Source organism: Phoenix dactylifera, chromosome 8, assembly GCF_009389715.1.
Source record: "Phoenix dactylifera cultivar Barhee BC4 chromosome 8, palm_55x_up_171113_PBpolish2nd_filt_p, whole genome shotgun sequence".
Lineage (NCBI taxonomy): Eukaryota > Viridiplantae > Streptophyta > Magnoliopsida > Arecales > Arecaceae > Phoenix > Phoenix dactylifera.
The window spans coordinates 18,151,349-18,169,181 of record NC_052399.1 but is presented as its reverse complement, the minus strand read 5'-3'; the positions used below and the strand labels follow the sequence as shown (position 1 = coordinate 18,169,181).

At 43.5% G+C, this 17,833-nt stretch overlaps 1 protein-coding gene across 2 annotated transcripts; it reads right to left on the bottom strand.

Moving 5' to 3' along the window:
* Positions 1 to 2,222: 2,222 nt before the first annotated feature.
* Positions 2,223 to 8,859, bottom strand: LOC103710860 (probable inactive receptor kinase At4g23740). 2 transcript variants are annotated; one of them, XM_039129129.1, is made up of 3 exons: positions 8,356 to 8,859; positions 6,969 to 8,269; positions 2,223 to 3,264 (listed from the first exon to the last, which is right to left on the bottom strand). In XM_039129129.1, the coding sequence occupies exons 2-3, from the start codon at positions 8,239 to 8,241 to the stop codon at positions 2,612 to 2,614; spliced, it is 1,926 nt and encodes a 641-aa protein (XP_038985057.1). In that variant the 5' UTR covers positions 8,242 to 8,269; positions 8,356 to 8,859; the 3' UTR covers positions 2,223 to 2,611. The 2 variants fall into 2 exon arrangements, with proteins under 2 accessions (XP_038985057.1, XP_008794990.2); XM_008796768.4 differs by having other exon boundaries at positions 8,478 to 8,859.
* Positions 8,860 to 17,833: the final 8,974 nt, after the last annotated feature.

Genomic DNA, 17,833 nt, shown 5'->3' with positions numbered 1-17,833 from the left:
TTGATTATTAATTCTCATTGTTCTGATAATCTTACGGGTTGTTGAGAGATATTTGTTTCTCTACATAATTGTATGGGTTCTAATGCTATTGTTATTGCTGATTACTCACTTTATTCGGTCAAAGGTATTGGTAATCTATCTCTCCTCCCATCATTTTTCTATTTTTCTCTTTCCATGAATAATGTTTATTATGCGTATAGCATGAAAAAAAATTAATTTCTATTCTACATATCACGGATAAACTAAATAACAAAATATGGAAATATAGAAATTATTATTCTGAGATTTTTACCACAAAAAATTCTTATGGAGATTTTTATTATTTTTATTTTATTTGATCCTAATACTATAGAGAATTATGCCAATGATAAAGCTTCTAGAGAGCTTATTGCTTACCATAGGAAGACAAGCTTTATGCTATATCTGCTACAATATTTATGTAGATCAGACGCTTAAACATGATGTAGCTGATTTGTGGTATGCTAAGATGGCTCATGTAAATTATGATAGACTTCAAATATGCAAAGGAATTGGTTAATAGGCTTTTGAAGATGAAGGTCAACACTATCCTTATCTGCATTAAATGCCAATATGGGAAAATGTATAAGATGCTATCCTCAAGGTTCATCATCATTTTATTAGAGAGAAAATTATAGGTTATAAAATTGATTTTCTATAGTTTTCATAAAGGACAAGCTGGTAGATAATTTTAGGCAGCCTAGCACTTTTTGAAGCTTTGCCCGGCAAGCTGGCATTATTTGAATGGAGTTTATAATATTAGGCAGTGTTGAAGTCATCACGAATCCCAACAAATTAGGTAATTAATTTTTTTGTGTGCGCTTTTAATACTGGTCTATGTTAGTTAGGCAGAGCCTTAGACTTAATAGATACAAAATCAAGTCCTTATAGGAAAAGGATAGTTGGTGGGGTTAGATAGGAATTATAAATAGTTTAGCTTTTATCTTTAGCAAGGAGATAGCGGCGTGAGAGTTTAAGAGAGGGTGATATTATGGCAGTTTGTTTCTGCTGTCAACGAGAGACATGAGAGAGTTTTTTGCTTCATATTTTATCTAAAAAAATTCTCCCTCCTTAATTATTTTTTTTTCTTCTACTATTTATCCTTTATTTGATTGTGCTTGTTCTAGATCTTGGACCGGTATGTTTGATCCATATAGAAAATACGTACCCTCATAAATCAAGCTTGTTAGTCCATCCAACCAGCAATCTGTAGGCCTGTTGGTCTGTGGGAAGTTAAAAAAATTGGAACATGGGTTTTTTCTCCTCTCCTGCAAGATCGGATTAGGAGAACGTTGGATTGAGACAAACCATGCTTAATAGGCTGCCCAATCAACGAATCTAGCAGAAAATCTAGCCCAAATCTGCTGGATTATCCAAACAAACCCTTAATATTATGCTAGACTAATGGTTATGATGATGATGAGTATTTATGAGGGAATGCACTGTGATGGTGAATGTTGAGACTTTGTTTTGGTGAAATCTTTTCTTAAATTCATTGGTAAGTTTCAATATTCTAATTACAATTGAACGATGATAAAATCTGTCACGAGAATTGGTTCTTTGTGTGGTACATACTGGAGGAAGCAGACAGCTCAGTTGCCAAAGCTCAAAAATCTTCCATTTCTACGGGTATTTAAAAACCTCTATTTGCGGACAAAGTTGTTATCTATCATAAAATGCTACCAAGAGAACCTCTGAAATTTAGTGTGGTTTTCTTGAATTGGTAAATATGGGACTTCACGCATCTGTTTGAAGACTTCAATATGCATTTAAGTTGTTCTTCAAGATTCACCAGTACCTTCTATTGGCAAGAAAAGAGTTGTATCATCATGCAGGAGCAGCAATATGATATGCTTAGATTTCGCACATTTTTTTGGGTAAGTAGATTACGCACACTTTTCATCCACGTCTCATTGTTAAGTTGCTCAATGAATTGCTGCAGTAGAGGTATCATGACAAGGCTTGCAAGAAGGCAAGTCGATAGCATTTGGATTCAGTTTACACTCTTAAACAGGCTTTTGTACGGTTACAGGTGGTTCTCAACAGATGTATGATTACCGTCCCCGCTTGGTTAAGTTTCCATGGGTGGACAAAATCCAAAATTGCTCAACCAGATCTAACTGTAATTGCAACTGTCATCCGTCTTGGCTAGTCAATTTCTCCACTCCTACTGTATTTGAAAAATGTAAGCATAAAATTCAATAGTATAAAAATAAGATAATCAAAAATTAAGACAGCCCGGTCAAATGGAAAACCGGGACTAAATAATTTGTTTGGTCGAAAGAGAGGACCAATTGTTTCAGTCTCAACCTTTGCGTTGAGAGGAAGCATTCCAATAGTTGCAGGGCCAAACGACTTACTGCCAGACCCATCTCTGATCAAGGCATGACCCTTTTCGTCACTGAACCTTAAAAACTACAACGTCCCCTGCATTAAGTTAATCCTAAACAAGGTATCAAGATGGAAGATTAAAAAAAAAAAAAGTTGGACCAAATGCTACAACATGCAATGACCTTTCTACCAATCAGGCCATGCGGCAAGCCTGGAGGGACGAATCAAAACAATACGGTAAGCTCTCAAAACAGTAACAGCTTCACTGGGGGGTGGCTGGGGTTTCTGCTATAACCTGTGCTGGTGGTGGCGTTGAGCCCTCCGATGAAGGCCGGTTCCCGGTATCGAACCTTCTGACATCTTCGATCATCCTCACTACCTCTGACATCTTGGGCCTTTGCTCAGGCATCCTCACCACACAAGTCATTGCGATCTGAAGCATCTCCACCAACTCCTCCTCTATATTTGGATACCTCATCAGCTCAACATCAAACACCTCTGCAGTCCACTCCTCACGGACCACTGACTGAACCCACCTTACTAGGTGGACCACCTCATCACCGCCGCCTATTATTTGGATCGGGGACTTCCCCGTGAGAAGTTCCAAAACGAGCACACCAAAACTGTAGACATCTGAAGCTTGCGATGCTTTCCGTAGGTCGACCACCTCAGGTGCACGGTACCCTGCAGTTCGGGACACAGGAGGAATCATTGGGTTCATCAGAGATGCCAGCCCAAGGTCAGAGACACAGCCATATTGCTGGTTGTTGAGGAAGACATTGGATGATTTTATGTTCCCGTGAACAAGTTTGCCATTGTTCTCGGTATGGATGTGTGCAATTCCTCTTGCCGCTCCAATGGCTACCTTTATTCTAGTTTCCCAATCTAAAGGTGGCCTGTCTTCCCCTCTTTTCCCTGCAGAACAATAGAGTAAATGATCAATATAAAACATGACTATTCAGAAAATACATACAATTACATGCGTAGATTTTGCAGTTTTTTTGTTTGAATCAGTTGTTGATCAAGACATGAAGCTTTCAGTTCACTCAACTGAAAGAAACTAACTACTGTATTACATGGAAGCCTCCTGATAAATGAGCCAGCAACCAGACTGCAATGCAAGTTTAATATCTAAACGTGCTAAATTCTTAAAAAGTTTGCACCCTGTAAAACTAACTAGAGAACATAGTCTTCTAATGCAGTGGCTGCAAGTATTTGTAATTGAAATTCCTAGCAATAAAGGGAACGATACCCAAACTATAAGCAACGCATGAATGTTCTTTTCTAGCATTCATTTTAAAAATGCGGTGGATACATGGTAGATGATCTTCCAACCGAGCATGTGTACTAAGGTCACTAATCACTTCTGGACATAGAGGTGTAATGTATAATATCTCATACTAGAACCATAAAATATAAGGACAATATCTAGCTTCTTTGCATTGTTAAGTTCTAATAAACATTTTGTTTGTGGTTTGCAGCAAGAACTGCAATATTTTTTAATAGGCCTATAATAGACAAAACAAGTATAAGACTCCTGGGCCCTGATGTAAAGAGTATGGGGGTCAGTTCAAGACGTTCAAGGCTTCACATAAATATCAAGAAGGTTCTCCTAAAAAAAATCAATAACATAATTAAACTGCCAACCATAAGGCTGGCTTGGCTTGCTCCTTACAGCAAAAGATGATTTGTACCTCTGATCTTCCTGATGATCTTTTGTCTTGGTACTGGGGGCTGTTCCTTTTGGAGACTCTTAAGAGACTAATTGAAGGGTGTGTCCTTTCTGCATGCATGTGTGCGTGCGTGTGTGCGTGCGTGTGTGAGAGAGAGAGGAGGTAAAAAAACCAGTGTCTACTATCAGCCACTGGGAGATCTTTTTTTTCCCCTTTCTGCCTAGAAAAGCTGCGGAGCTTGATACCAAAAAGATATGTAAAATAAAAAAGCTACATACGCCCTGCAGTAACATTCAAATGGAGAATGAAGTATTTGATGGGTGCGCAGCAGATGGCAAGTTAGCTTGTCCCAAGAGACAAGTTAAATCAGAATTAATGATTTTCCTAATGAGTTGGAAGCATTTGACAGATATCGTGCCAGAAATCGTGAATGGAGATACAATTTATTTTAAGTTGGACTCTTATTACCATATCCTACATTTGTTTTACTAAGCAGTAGGCTTTACCTACAAAATGTCGGCAACAACTACATGTATATGTTGAGCCTGCATTACAAGATTTTTTAAAATAAAAATCTAATACATTAGAACATACATATTTGGCTTTACTAGCGAATACTCGATACAGTTTATATACACATTGTAGAACAAAAACATATATCGTCAAACTCTGAATCAGTATTACCATATTCTAGATTTAAGAATTCTGATGCTATAGTGCTCAACTGCAGGGTACTTCATCATATAATTATAATGTACACAACAAAACACATTGTACAACCTTTCTAAAAGTCCAGCAAGAAGCTCATATTCAACATCAAAAATAAATTTAACTAATTATGGTCAGTGAACCAGAATTCAGGATTAACCAGGTTGGTTTGAAAGATAACAATATAGCGAAAGGAATCAGGACAAGTAGCAAATATGCTGGAACTGATATATCTGAGAGAGGAATAGATTAGAGACCATTGACAATCATAATAACAGAGATGTTCAACAAGAAAAATTTTAATCAAAAAAGTAATTATTGATAGAATTAAAAGTAATTAAAAATAAATTACTTATAAAATTTCACTGGATATCCATAATGTTTTGCAAATTGATAGAGCATCATGACCGCAAAACATGAACTCCCATGGCGAGATCTTTGTAATTCTCCCATGTGCATTTCTATACAGAGCATTGATCTAGCTTTCATATTGCCAATTAACTGCAATGTTAAGAGATATGATCATTGTACAGGGTTTTAAAGTTTTTTTTTCCTTTTTTTTTAACTCGAAGAAACTTTTCATAAACTTGGTTTTTTCTCTACAAGCGTTAATTGAAACAGTGTAACAAGTAAGACCTATACCAGTGAACTGATCTTCTAGGTTTCCAATGAAGGTCATTCTCTTTCTTTATGTTGCCTTGGACAAGAATCGGTAACAATTTATATGCCACATTGTCAAATTTCATCAAATTACATCTTGAAAAATAAAGGTGAATCCATACATCTCAGATACAATCTTTGGTGGACATGAAGGTGTCAAGAAGTTGTCAGGTCATGAGTATTGTAAGAAAAAATGTAATAGACCTCATACTATGACTACCACAAAAGGACAGCTAGCTAAACGCAACAAGTCTTTTAATCAATTTCTCTGAAGTGTGATAACTTCATTTACTAACATTTTGATGTCTAATTTGGTGCTTAAGACTGTATATGTTCAAATTCAGCAATCATAGAAGCATAAACAAAGTCCATGCATGCAAGTTCCACTTCCAGTTTTGCTAGGAAATTATTTCTTTTCAGTGTAATTTGAACCGCTGTGTATTGCCCTGTGTTGATTTTGTTTTAAAGGAATTTAATTTTTTCCTAACTTATCAAGGTAATCCACATTGTTCTTTTTTTTTAAAAAAAAAAAATCGACCTTTATTGTACATCTTCAACACCAGTTAGCATGAATCATTCTTAAAGCATACAGCTTTGTTATTTGTTTATATAATTGTGCATGTTTATGTGTCCCTGACTGCATGACATTATGGAATAATGATGGGAGGTCCAACAACCTGCCTATGTTAATATGTTTTATAATATGTAGATATTCAGATAAAGAGAAAATAAGCAGCTCCTTGGGTTTATTTGCATTAAATTACAGGTAAATGTGCACTGACACAGTTCACCAATCCAGAGATAAGCTACCATGAATTAACAACCACCCAAAAACCAAACTCCAGAAACAGCACCATGTAACATAATAGAATTGAAAACTGCAAGCAAAAATTAGTCATCAAGTTATCAGTACGATAGCTTCATTGTTTCAACTACGAGTCACTCAAATAACTATAGACAAGAGATGGACATGCAACCATTTGAGGTTTTAACCGTTAAGCCATTAAAGTCCCCAAGTGTACAATAAGAGCTGCAATATTACCATCCTCCTTTTTGAGGCCTTGACAGCAACATACGAATAATCAACATCCAAAAATTAGTTTCCAAACAAAAAGATAATTAATGAAATATAACAGCAAAAGAAAAAAAAAATTGCTGCTCATGCATCCTGAGATACCTAAAAATCAAGCATGCCACCTTAAACATCAAAAGCATAAGCAAATAGCAAACAAGCACACTACAAGTGCAGTGACAGCATAAGTATCAGCATCACATTTGATATACGAAGCCCAGGAGCAAATTATAGCATGATCGCAAATCAAAGCACAAACAAATAGCGCATGTATTGAACGTTCAGCAGTGTGTAGTGCCATCGAGTAGAGAGACTACACATAAATCGGTCTCATGCAAACAAATTAATCAAGGAGAAAAAAAGCACCACAACAAACAACTATAAGAAAGAGCGAGATTAGAATCAGTCAACCCCTTAAATTTATATACATTGTACTTTTCTCTCTATCGCGTTATTATTCTAAGGGAAGGCAATAAAAAAATAATAGCAAGAACAGAGCAGCATACCATGTAACAAGGAAGCCACACTCCCATGGCTGAAGTAGTCGTAGACCATGAGCTTCTCATCCTTGGAGTAGTAATATGCCCGCAGCTCCACCACATTGTCGTGCTTGATGCCCCCCACCACCTCCATCTGCTGCTCGAACTCCTTCTTCCCGACCCCGATCTCCTTGAGCCTCTTCACCACCACCGTCGTCGCATCCTCCAGCGCTGCCTTGTAGGCCGTCCCGAAGGTGCCCTTCCCCAGCACCTCGGCCGAAGCCCTCAGCAGATCCTCCAAGTCAAAGGCGAAGGTACACCCCTCGAAGAACACCAAGCGGTTGATCTCGTCCTGGCGCCCGGCCATGGCCTTCTCCGGCGAGCGATCTCCCTTCGATCCCTTCCCGGAGACCACGCCATCAGCATCCCTCTTGGAGCAACAGACGTAAAGAAAGAGCGCAATCCCCACAAAGATTACAGCAGAGCCGCCGATGATGATTGCGAGAACCGCCGACTCGCTGGGCTTGTGGGCAGCTCCTGTTCTCGGAAGCGGCGGCGGCGGCGGCGGCGAAGGGGGAGGGGAAGAAGGAGGCGGCGGTGGCGGTGGAGTAATTTTCGGGGAGAGATCGTTCCCGGAGAAAGAGGAATTCGGGAACTTTTTCAGAGATCTGGGGATGCTGCCGTTGAGGTGGTTGTTGGAGAGATTGAGGAGCTGGAGATTCGGGAGGTAGAGATCCGGGATCTCGCCGGAAAAGGAGTTGTTGGAGAGATTCAAGGCGGTGAGCTGGGTGAGATTGGAGAAGGAGGCCGGGATGGAGCCGTTGAAGGCATTGAAAGAGAGGTCGAGGACCGTCAGATTCTTGAGGGCGGAGAGATCGGACGGCAGGGGGCCGGAGAAGCCGTTGAGCTGGAGGTGGAGGCCGGTGAGGGCGGTGAGGTTGGCGAAGTCGGCGGGGAAGGGGCCGGTGAGGCCGTTGGAGCGGAGGCTCAGGACCTCGAGCGCGGTGAGGCGGCCGAGGGTGTCGGGCGGGATCGAGCCGTTGAATCCGACGCCAGGCAATCGGACGGCCACCACGCGGGCCCGGTCGCCGCTGCATGCGACGCCCCGCCAGCTGTCGCACGCCGAGGTGAAGGGGCTCCAGTTGAGGGCGCGCCGGGGAGGGAGCCTCTTGATGAAATCCAGCAGTCTCTGCTTGTCCTCCACCGGCTCGGCGGTTCCTCGCCCGACAATCGCCGCCGACCACAACAATACAATCGCTGAAACTACCACCTTAGCCTCCATTCCTCTCCTATACTTCATTTCAGATCAAGCGACCGACTCCTCAAGCCTGTAACATTATTTTCTTTTCCTTCAATATATATATATAAAAGAAAAGAAAAGATCAAAAAAGAAAGCTGGAGCGGCAGCTTTAACTGCAGTGCCGCCACTGTAGTGAAAGAGAGATTCAAATTTTTGAACTTTCTTTCTTTCTTTCTTTTCCCTTTCGCTGCACGGTGTGGCCGTCCGAAGTTGGAGTCTAGGGAGAGAGAGAATACCGGAGCCTTGGAAGGAGAATTCTTCGTTGTTGGTTAAAGGGGTAGAAGAGGCGTCGCGGCGACGCAAGTGAAGAGTATTCCGACCGAACTCGGGAACGGCATCCGGCGCAAGTGAGAGGCAATGAACGCAATCATTTATTCAGGGAATCGTACACAGCGAGGGAGAGGAAGCGTTATTGACGGAAGTAAATAAAACTAAGAAGAGTGAAGGCAACGAGGAAAAATTAATGTGAGAGGAGAGTCGCCACGTGACGGACGAGAGAAACGCGGCGGGAGAGAGAGCGGAGAGAAAACCTGGGCGGGAGGGGAATGGAATCGCTTGCATATCTGGGGCGAAAAACTGAGAGGAAAAACAGAGCTCCCCCACCCCACCTTCACCCGCTAGTTTTTTTTTTTTTTTTTTGCTTCTTCTCTTGTGACTTGTAGCTTTGTCGGCCATCAGGCGGAAGTCAGCGGTAAAAGGAGAGAGAGAAAGCGAGAGGTTAGGTCTTGAGAGGCAGGAATCCGGTGTTGAATGTAGCTTACGTAACGCAAATCTCCTGCGTGTAATTTTTGGCTTTTGAATTTTTATCCGTAGAGTTCTTAGAATGTGAAAACCATCTCATAAATTTTTTTTTATTTTGACGGTTGCATTGATCAACCGAACCCTGCCTTAAGCAAGATTGAGGAGATAGGAACAGTTGAAAGAGACCTATTTGTATCGTGTACTCTTGTCTATGGACACTTTCTATTAGAAAAGAACTCATATAGCAATGTAAACTCAAATTTCAGTACACGTTCAATTAACGGACAAGCTATGCCATCATTCAGACAGGCCCATTTCAGTACACCTTTCGTGCTTTGATTCAAATTGAAACTGCTGCTGCTGACGTGAAAGACGGTTCGGCTTTATATATATACAAAATAAAAAAAGATGGCCCAGTTTTTTATTTTTCAATTCTGAAAAAAAATCCCATCAATAAATCACGTGCAGCGTCGAATGTTTAACTTGTACAAATGTTGTACAAGTTTTTTTGCACAGGGAGGCAAATATAACAAATAACCTGCTTTTATTTCACCAACTGGGTGCAGTTTTTCTGCTCTAACCAGCCACCACCCGAATTTGTACCCCCACCCCCACCCCCGGCGACATGGGCTGAACAAATCAGAGCCCTCCATTTATAGCTAACCCTAAATCAGTATCCTGTGCGGACCCGCCTTGCTGTGCCAGTCTGGCAAGCAGCACCAAACGACGCAAAGGATGGTCCAACCTAAGGTGGCGACTAAATGCTGCCAGCTGGCAGTGGGGTCCATACAGATAGAAGGTTCGTCAAACGATTGGTGCAGATTGGTTGTTCACCGTGCGTCGGTACGCGATCCGGGGCTCAAGGGTGGGGCCCTCTTCGTCTCATCCGCCGTCCTCGTGCTATTGTCCCCGCTCGAAAAATTCCATCCCTTGCACCAAAAAAAAAATTCCATCCCTGGGATGACGTCACTAAAAAAATAAAACGTTGAATAAAGAAATGAAGTCAAATCGACAACGCTGCATTCGAATACACTGAAACGATTCTTGATCCAATAACCACGTATCATCCAAAGATGGCTGAACCGATACCATTTTTTTAAGTCGAACCGGCCGGTTCAATTCGTATCGAATCCAGATGATAGGTCTTAATTTCCCCGGCGTGCGGATGAGCCCCGCCGCAACGGAACTTGGAAGGGACAAGTCTTCGTTAGTAGCCGTCCAAAAGCGACCACGGTACAACATGAGACGGTGGACTGGAATTTCTAGTCGTCGGATCGGACCCTATCGGCAGTACAAGTAAACAATTCACGACGGTGACAGTAACTGTTTGGTTTTATGTGCGGTGGTCTCGTCCGCGTCATGGGCCACTGGTCGGACGGTCCGAGCGGTTGAGCTCATCGAAACAACGATGGGATCGAACGGCTGACGTAATTGGACATCCCAAAAAGAAAAGAAGTAATGGGATATAAGGTCCATATAAAAATAAAAAAATATTTTATCTGTTTTTATATGATTTTCCACTACGCCGTATGTAAAGGGGCGTGGGACGTAACGTTGTTGGTATTCTTCTCGATGTGTTTTTCAAAAATTTAAAACAATTTATGAATATAGATTAGTAATACGATTTTTATCCGTTAATTTAATGAGATAATTAGATTGTTTCGAGATATTTTAGAGCCAAAGTGCCCTTTGGCATGTACTGAGAAAAAATGGTAATAAAAAAAAGAGAAGATTGGAATTGAATCAGATCTAATAAAGTTAACTCAATCATAATAAAGTATACTTGATAGAAGATATCTAAGCATATAGTAAATTGGCAAATCATGTGGACTCATGGTGTTGATGCTTTTGATGGAATTCCCACCGGTATGGTAAAAAAAAAGGAAAGAACATCAGATGAATAATGATTTGTTTGTCTGAGGCTACAATTAAATATAATATAGATGCTGATTACTTATAATCAAATGAAAAGTGACTATCCACTATACCCAAAAGTGTCTTCCTAATTTGCTTAGGATCTTAGCAGAAGAATGAAAAATAAAGCTTATCAATGAAAAATATATTGTTAATTTTCCTCAATTTAACAAGTACATTAAAAACTATATATAAAAAAATATTTATAAAGTATTTTTTCTCTCAGAAAATATTGTAGAGCATTATCTGTGGAGCAAATGTTTAATTTACTAGCTAGGCTCCTAAAAATTCTCATACCTCCACAAAACTAGTGAAAAAATTTGTGGAACAAGAATAAATTATTTTGAAATAGTGATTAAATATTTTAACATAAAGTTGAACATTTAATTGGTGCAATCCATAAGAGTTCAAATGATTCAAATACAAAATCCATGTTAGATTTAAAAGAACGACTTTACATTAAAAAATATATACTTACTCTTGGAAATGATGACTTGTAATTTATCTAACAAAAAGCTCTATAAAATAAAAAAGCAAGTAGTCCAGCATATGGATTCTAATATTATTCAATAAACCCATATATTTGTTGATGTACAAGCATTTATGATTTTCTTTTTTTTTCTGTTATTTATAGTTTATGAATGAAATAGATGCTATACTCGAGTTCTACATCCGAATAACACATCAACTACACAAGCTTGGAAATGATAGATTATGCCAATGAGCTTAGCAAAGAGTCAAACAAGTTGATACTATTCAGTTTGATTTTGGATTGCGCTATGGTCACTGAAATGACCTCTTTTTTTTTACCTGAAAGATGGAGGGGGGAGGGAATTAACCCCACCCCACATAGCAGAATCCTTATTGGGCCCCCTTCACCAGAAAATGTCCGATACGAATAGACAATATACTTATACCCTTTCTGACCCGTAGGAGCCCCACCAACTTGGTAACTCCTTCCACATGTAAGTACGTCACCCCAGCACTATCTCAGTACCAGCGGACCAAATGGCGGCTCCACCAGACAAACCAAACGGAGGGCATCGGTCTCCGCATTTAATCAACGCTCATGCGTTTCGAGCCTGGGCCATTTCAGTGAAATCTTAGCCTCGTTCCAACCGTACTACCATCTTGGTGGTTGAAATGATCAATTTAACTAACAAATACAACATTGAAAAGTCCATATACTTTCAAAGATTTTCAGTGACCACAAATCCCATTTTGCACTTTTCTAAATAAAAATTTGGAAAACAAATTATTTTGAAGAAAAAATTGGAAAGTGACAAGCACAATGTTACGAGATCTCCTTCCACCATATTCAACAGCCATCGAAGCGGAAAGTAACCGCCGCTCCGAGAGTCAAATTCTATTGGTGGAAAGTAGTCCGGGTCAACGACCATGCAAAAAAAATTTGGAATCAAGGAGACTTCTCTAGAATCAAAGCACCAAATGTGACATCCGCCAAGGACTAGCCTCAGTAGGTGTGGAATGAGTCCACTTTTAACTCAATGCAAGATCTGATTGATTGTTGTTCGGACAAGCAAGTGGCAAATTTTGATACATCATTGATATGTCATGCAGGCTGGATTCTTTGGAATGTAAGAAATGAGCACATCTTTAAAAGAAAATGAAGTAATCCATATGAAATCAGCCACCATGCCCAACGTCTTGCAAAGGAATTCTATGAAGCCACGTCAAGCATCATCAAGGCTGATAAGTCACGGCACTGAGCTGTTGAGATTGGTTACATTGGTACCCGCACTGGAAAAAAAAAATTCAATACCTTTTAATGCATATACTTTATATTTTTATTACCGACGCTTTTTAAAGTATCGCAAAAGTATCAGCAATGTAAGCGTTAAAATTTTATTTGCCGACACTTCTTTTCTGCATTGGCACATAGAGTGGGAAAGATTTATTTTTGCTGTAATGCCCCTTCTTGGGGTGGTTCTATATACACCCCCCCTATTGCTCAGGACACCCCCCAAAAATTAAAAAAAAATTAAATACTCTCTACACCCCCCCATTTGCTAAGGACACCCCTAATAAAATTAAAAATTCCTAAATTACCCCCCACCCTCCCCACCCCCTCACCTAAATTGCTCTCTACACCCCCCAAACCCCCCCCCCCCCACCCCGCTATTCTCCTCCAAAACACCTCGCCAACGCCCAAAACCCCCCCGTTCCCCCTTCTCCCTCTCGTCGCCGGCATTCTCCCGATCTCCGACCACCTCGCCGGCTTCTCCCGGAACCACCTCGCCGGCTTCTCCCGAATTTTTTTTTTTTCACGGTTCGTGCTCCGTTCGGCACTGGATCGCCGAACAAAAGGCTTCTGTTCGGCTGAGCAGTGCCGGACAGAAGCCTTCTGTTCGGCACTGTGCAGCCGAACAGATCTGTTCGGTTGAGGGTTGCCGAACAGAAGGCTTCTGTTCGGCACTGTTCAGCCGAACAGAAGCCTTTTGTTCGGCGATCCAGTGCCGAACGGAGCACGAACCGTGAAAAAAAAAAAATTCGGGAGAAGCCGGCGAGGTAGTTCCGGGAGAAGCCGGCGAGGTGGTCGGAGATCGGGAGAATGCCGGCGACGAGAGGGAGAAGGGGGAACGGGGGAGGAGGGGTTTAAGGGGGGTTTGAGGGGTGTTTTTTTTTTTTCTTTTCAAAACGAAACGGATGAGGAGGAAGGGGGGTGTATGAGAAAATTTCAAGGGCAATATGGTAATTACACTAAAGGTTAGTTTGGGTATTTTTTTTTGGTTTTTGGGGGGTGTCCTGAGCAATAGGGGGGGTGTATATAGAACTACCCCTCTTCTTGTGAAATCACAAAGGTAAACTTCAATACTCCATGGAAGGATGGCAAAGCGAGGGAAGGATTTATTATAAGAGATCACAATGGTTCATTTTACTTGCACAAGCAAAAAAATTTAGAGTATCTTCAATTCCAAAAGCAGAACCTAGAACGTCTTGGGAATAAATATCAGCAGCCATTAACCAACTTAGATTAACCAAAATGTGGTTAGTAGGGCATCCAAGCACCATTATCAATTGGATCATGAAACATCTCTCTATGGCTTCAAAGCATCCATTACTTTTAGATATCATTCATTTTGCTTTTCCATTGTACCTCTTTTTTACAAGCTATGTTTTTAGAGAAGCCAACCAGCCAATAGAGAGACTAGCAAACTTTGGACTTAAGGAAGATTATCAAGCCAATACCATAACCTGCCAAGAGCTGAAGGCTCTATTATATGGAGATGCTTATGGAGTCTAGTTCATCAGAAAGTGGATTATGCTTAGGTTAATGTAGTTTAGTTTGTTCTTTTTTGGGGGATTTTTTCCCCCACTAGTACCCAAAAAAAAGCATAAAAATGGTGGCAGCATTATGGTTCAAATAAAAGCTCTCTTATATGCCTATCAACAACAACAACAACAAAAAAAGCATATAGCAAGCTATTGCAAAATACTGCATGGTTGAATAATATTGATTTATTGTTGATAACATCAAAATTGTATTTTTGATTACTTTCGGGACCTATCTTGTCTATGAACAAATATATCTTGAGTTTCCATGATTGCAACAAAACTGGCATCATAATCAAATCAAACAATGATTGATGTTAAGCCTTGGAAGATATTGGTATATGACAGGCTGCGTAATTTTGGTTCCTAAACATCTGATTAATCATCAAAAATGTAGCTTTGAAAGGATCCAATGAAGTGCTGAAATGAAGGAATTTTCCCTCTTAGTGATCTGGGGGTGGATATTGTGAGGACTATGGGCGCAGCTATCTCACTAAAACCCATAGGTAATAGTGAAGGCTTAATTATGGTCTTCAAACCGACCATCTCAAGCGCCCTCCGGCGTTCGATTGCAACTTGGCCCACACCGGCCTCCGCCGCGGGCGTGTCTTGCTGACTTGGCCCACACCAGCCTCTGCCAACAAGTCCCCCCAGCAAGCGAGCCCTGCTGACTTGGCCCACACCGGTCTCCGCCAACAATTCCCCCCAGCAAGAGAGTTTTTTTTTTTTAATCGCTTATCCTGGGAATCGAATCCGTGCCGTTGGCTCTGATACCACTGTTAGGACCGTAGGTGCTGCTATCTCACTAAAATCCGCAGGTGATAGTGAAAGCTTGACTATGGTCCTTATACCGACTATCCCAAGCGTCCTCCCGGTGCCCGATTGCGACTTGGCCCACACCGGTCTCCGCCACGAGCGAGCCTTGCTGACTTGGCCCACACCAGCCTCCGCCAACAGATATTTAGTTATAATGATCTTGGATTAACCACATCTCTAAGAATTAGTCAGGAGGGAAGACATTAAAATCAAAGTAGGTGTACGAATGTAGAATCCTTTGGAATAAAGAATGGTATGAAAACATTGAAGATAGGACAACTCACCTCAAAGGGCGAACTCAAGGACTTTTGAAAGGTTGGGTTAGAAGCATTTAAGGATGAGGATGAAGTGAATAGAGAGAAAAGGATGGAGGGTCAAAAGCATGTATGAATGAAGAGGTGTATGAATACACTATGGTTACCAAATTAGTTAGCAGGAAAAAGTCAAGATTTAGCTAAATGCATCACCTAGTTTTTATTATTTGAATTGAGGCTGGCCTAGGGCTAAGATTAAGGACAAAAAGAAGAGTGCAAAGGACAAAAAGGAAAAAGATCTACAGAGGAAGAGCGAGACAGGAGGAGTGAGAGAGAGGAGTGAGAGAGAGCCGCGTCAATAGTCGTGCGGTCTTGGGGGGTTTTCCTCAAACGGGTGTTGGGTGGTTCTGATGGTCGACAGTAGGGCTAACGGGAGGGAGACGGGGAGGCCCGGGGGGTTGGGGCGCCAGCCCCTGGGGGCCGACTCGAAGGGCGTATCATGGGCGGCGGTGGCTAGGGGCCCGGCGAACCAAGGTCGATGGACACGCCACCAGATTTCGGAGGGGGAGCTGGGAGCTCTGAAGTCCTGCTTCACGGAAGTTCTGGAGATCCCGGAGGAGAGGTTAGAGAAGACAAGGAAGGAGTGGAGGAGTACCTCTGTTTTTATGCAGAGTGTGGGGCGGAAGGTTCCGGCGGAGTGGGTCGGGCGTGAGCTGAGAAGGATGGGGAACCTGGACTATAATGTCGAGGTTGTCACAATGGCCGACGACGTCCTGGCGGTCCGCTTCGCCTGTGAGGAGGATCGGGAGGCCATGCTGGTGAGGGGGCCATGTTTAGTGGCTGGACAGCTTCTCACGATGGAACGGTGGAAGCCAAACTTCATCACCGGCTCCGGTGGTCCTGGACGGGTGGTAGCTTGGCTCCGTCTCCCACGGTTGCCATTGGATTTCTGGGCTAAGGAGACTTTGATCCAGATTGCAGCGACGGCGGGGAGACCTTTGGCCTTGGACGCAGCCACCGATCAAGGGAGGAAGAGGGGGTTTGCACGGGTTAAAGTGGAGCTTGACATAAGAGCTCCTCTAAAGCCGGGAATATTCATGAAGGGAGCTAAGGAGGGATTAGAGAGGAAGATATGGCAGGAGTTTGTGTACGAGAACTTACCTGCCTACTGTTACAGGTGCGGCCGAATCGGTCATGAGGAGGCGGCCTGTGAGTTCTCTTCCCCGGCGACGGGTGGAATGGAGGCTGGAACTGGTAGCAATGCTCGATGTCCAGACACTGGGAAGACGTCAAGGGAAGCGGGAGATCCTCTGATCTACGGCCCTTGGCTTTCTATGAGCTGGAACGAGGCCATCGGAGCTCCGAAAGGGGGAAAAGGGAAGACGATGCAGACAGGGGCTAGCACCAGTGTGGGCTCGGCTCCGGCGACGTCTGCGGTGAGTCCGTGTGAGGGAGATGGGGGGCCGCGGCTGCCCGTTTCACCGCAGGATTTGGAAGGTTGGCAAAAGCCAACCAAGGTGGCCAGACGGCAGTCGCCGGAGAAGCTAGCTCAAGGCGGCTCGTCCGTGGAGATGGACGGAGGCCTGAGTCAACCAGGTGAGCTGGGTGAACCCAGCAGTGACTCGGCGAGGGGACTCGGTGGGGGGACTCGGCCGCCCTCGTTGGGCCAGGTGGACCTGGGAAAGGCTGGGTCGGGCTCAAGTCCGCTCAAAAGGGCCCGGAGTCCGCCTAAGGCCCACCGGGCGCTGCCAACGCGTGGGCCGAATCCGGCAGCCGGGACGCCTCCTGTGACCGGCCCGAATGCTGCACCGAGACGGGATCTTCCCCCTCGGGGAGATGGGTTCCGCTCGGCCGGAGGTGGCCGTCGGCGGAGCAAGAGTTCGCTTCCCCCTCGGGGAGATGGGTTCCGCTCGGCCGGAGGTGGCCGTCGGCGGAGCAAGAGTTCGCCGCCACCCCTTGTGGCGGCGGACATGGTTACGATGAGGCAGGTGGAGGAAGGAGGGAGCCGACGGCAGGGGGAGAGCATACCTTTGCGGCAGGGGCTGGCCCGAGCGGCGTCGGTAGCGGCGGAATTGCTGGCGGCGGTGACCGGAGAATCGGCGGGAGTGGTAGCTGGACCGTCGTCTCAGGTGGGAGTCGCGGAACCCATTGAGCACGAGGAGGCCACTCTTTCCGGTGTGGTACGACCCATGGCCATGGGGGTTTCAGTGGAAAGGGAGGAGGACGTTTTGTGCCGTGCCGTTTGGTACACCAACCTGGCGATAAGAAGGGTGCTGGGAGCTCCCCTTCCCCTTCCTTTGATGCCCTGGTGGGAAGCAGGGTCTGCGGCCCAGGATTGGAGGAGAAGGCTTATTGCGGTGCTGGTAATGGGGAAGAATTCAAGATGATGTCGGTGGATTCTGAATCCCAAATGGCACAGGGGCTGAGGGGGTCACACCAACAGGCTGTTCAGCAGCTGCTGGCCACTGCTAAGGGTGTGATGCACAGTGACTTGGAGCAGGGAGGTGCTGTGCTGTGTAGTGAGGAAATGGAGTTGGAACCTAGAAGTGGCAGCGGCCCGGGGGAGGTGGGCT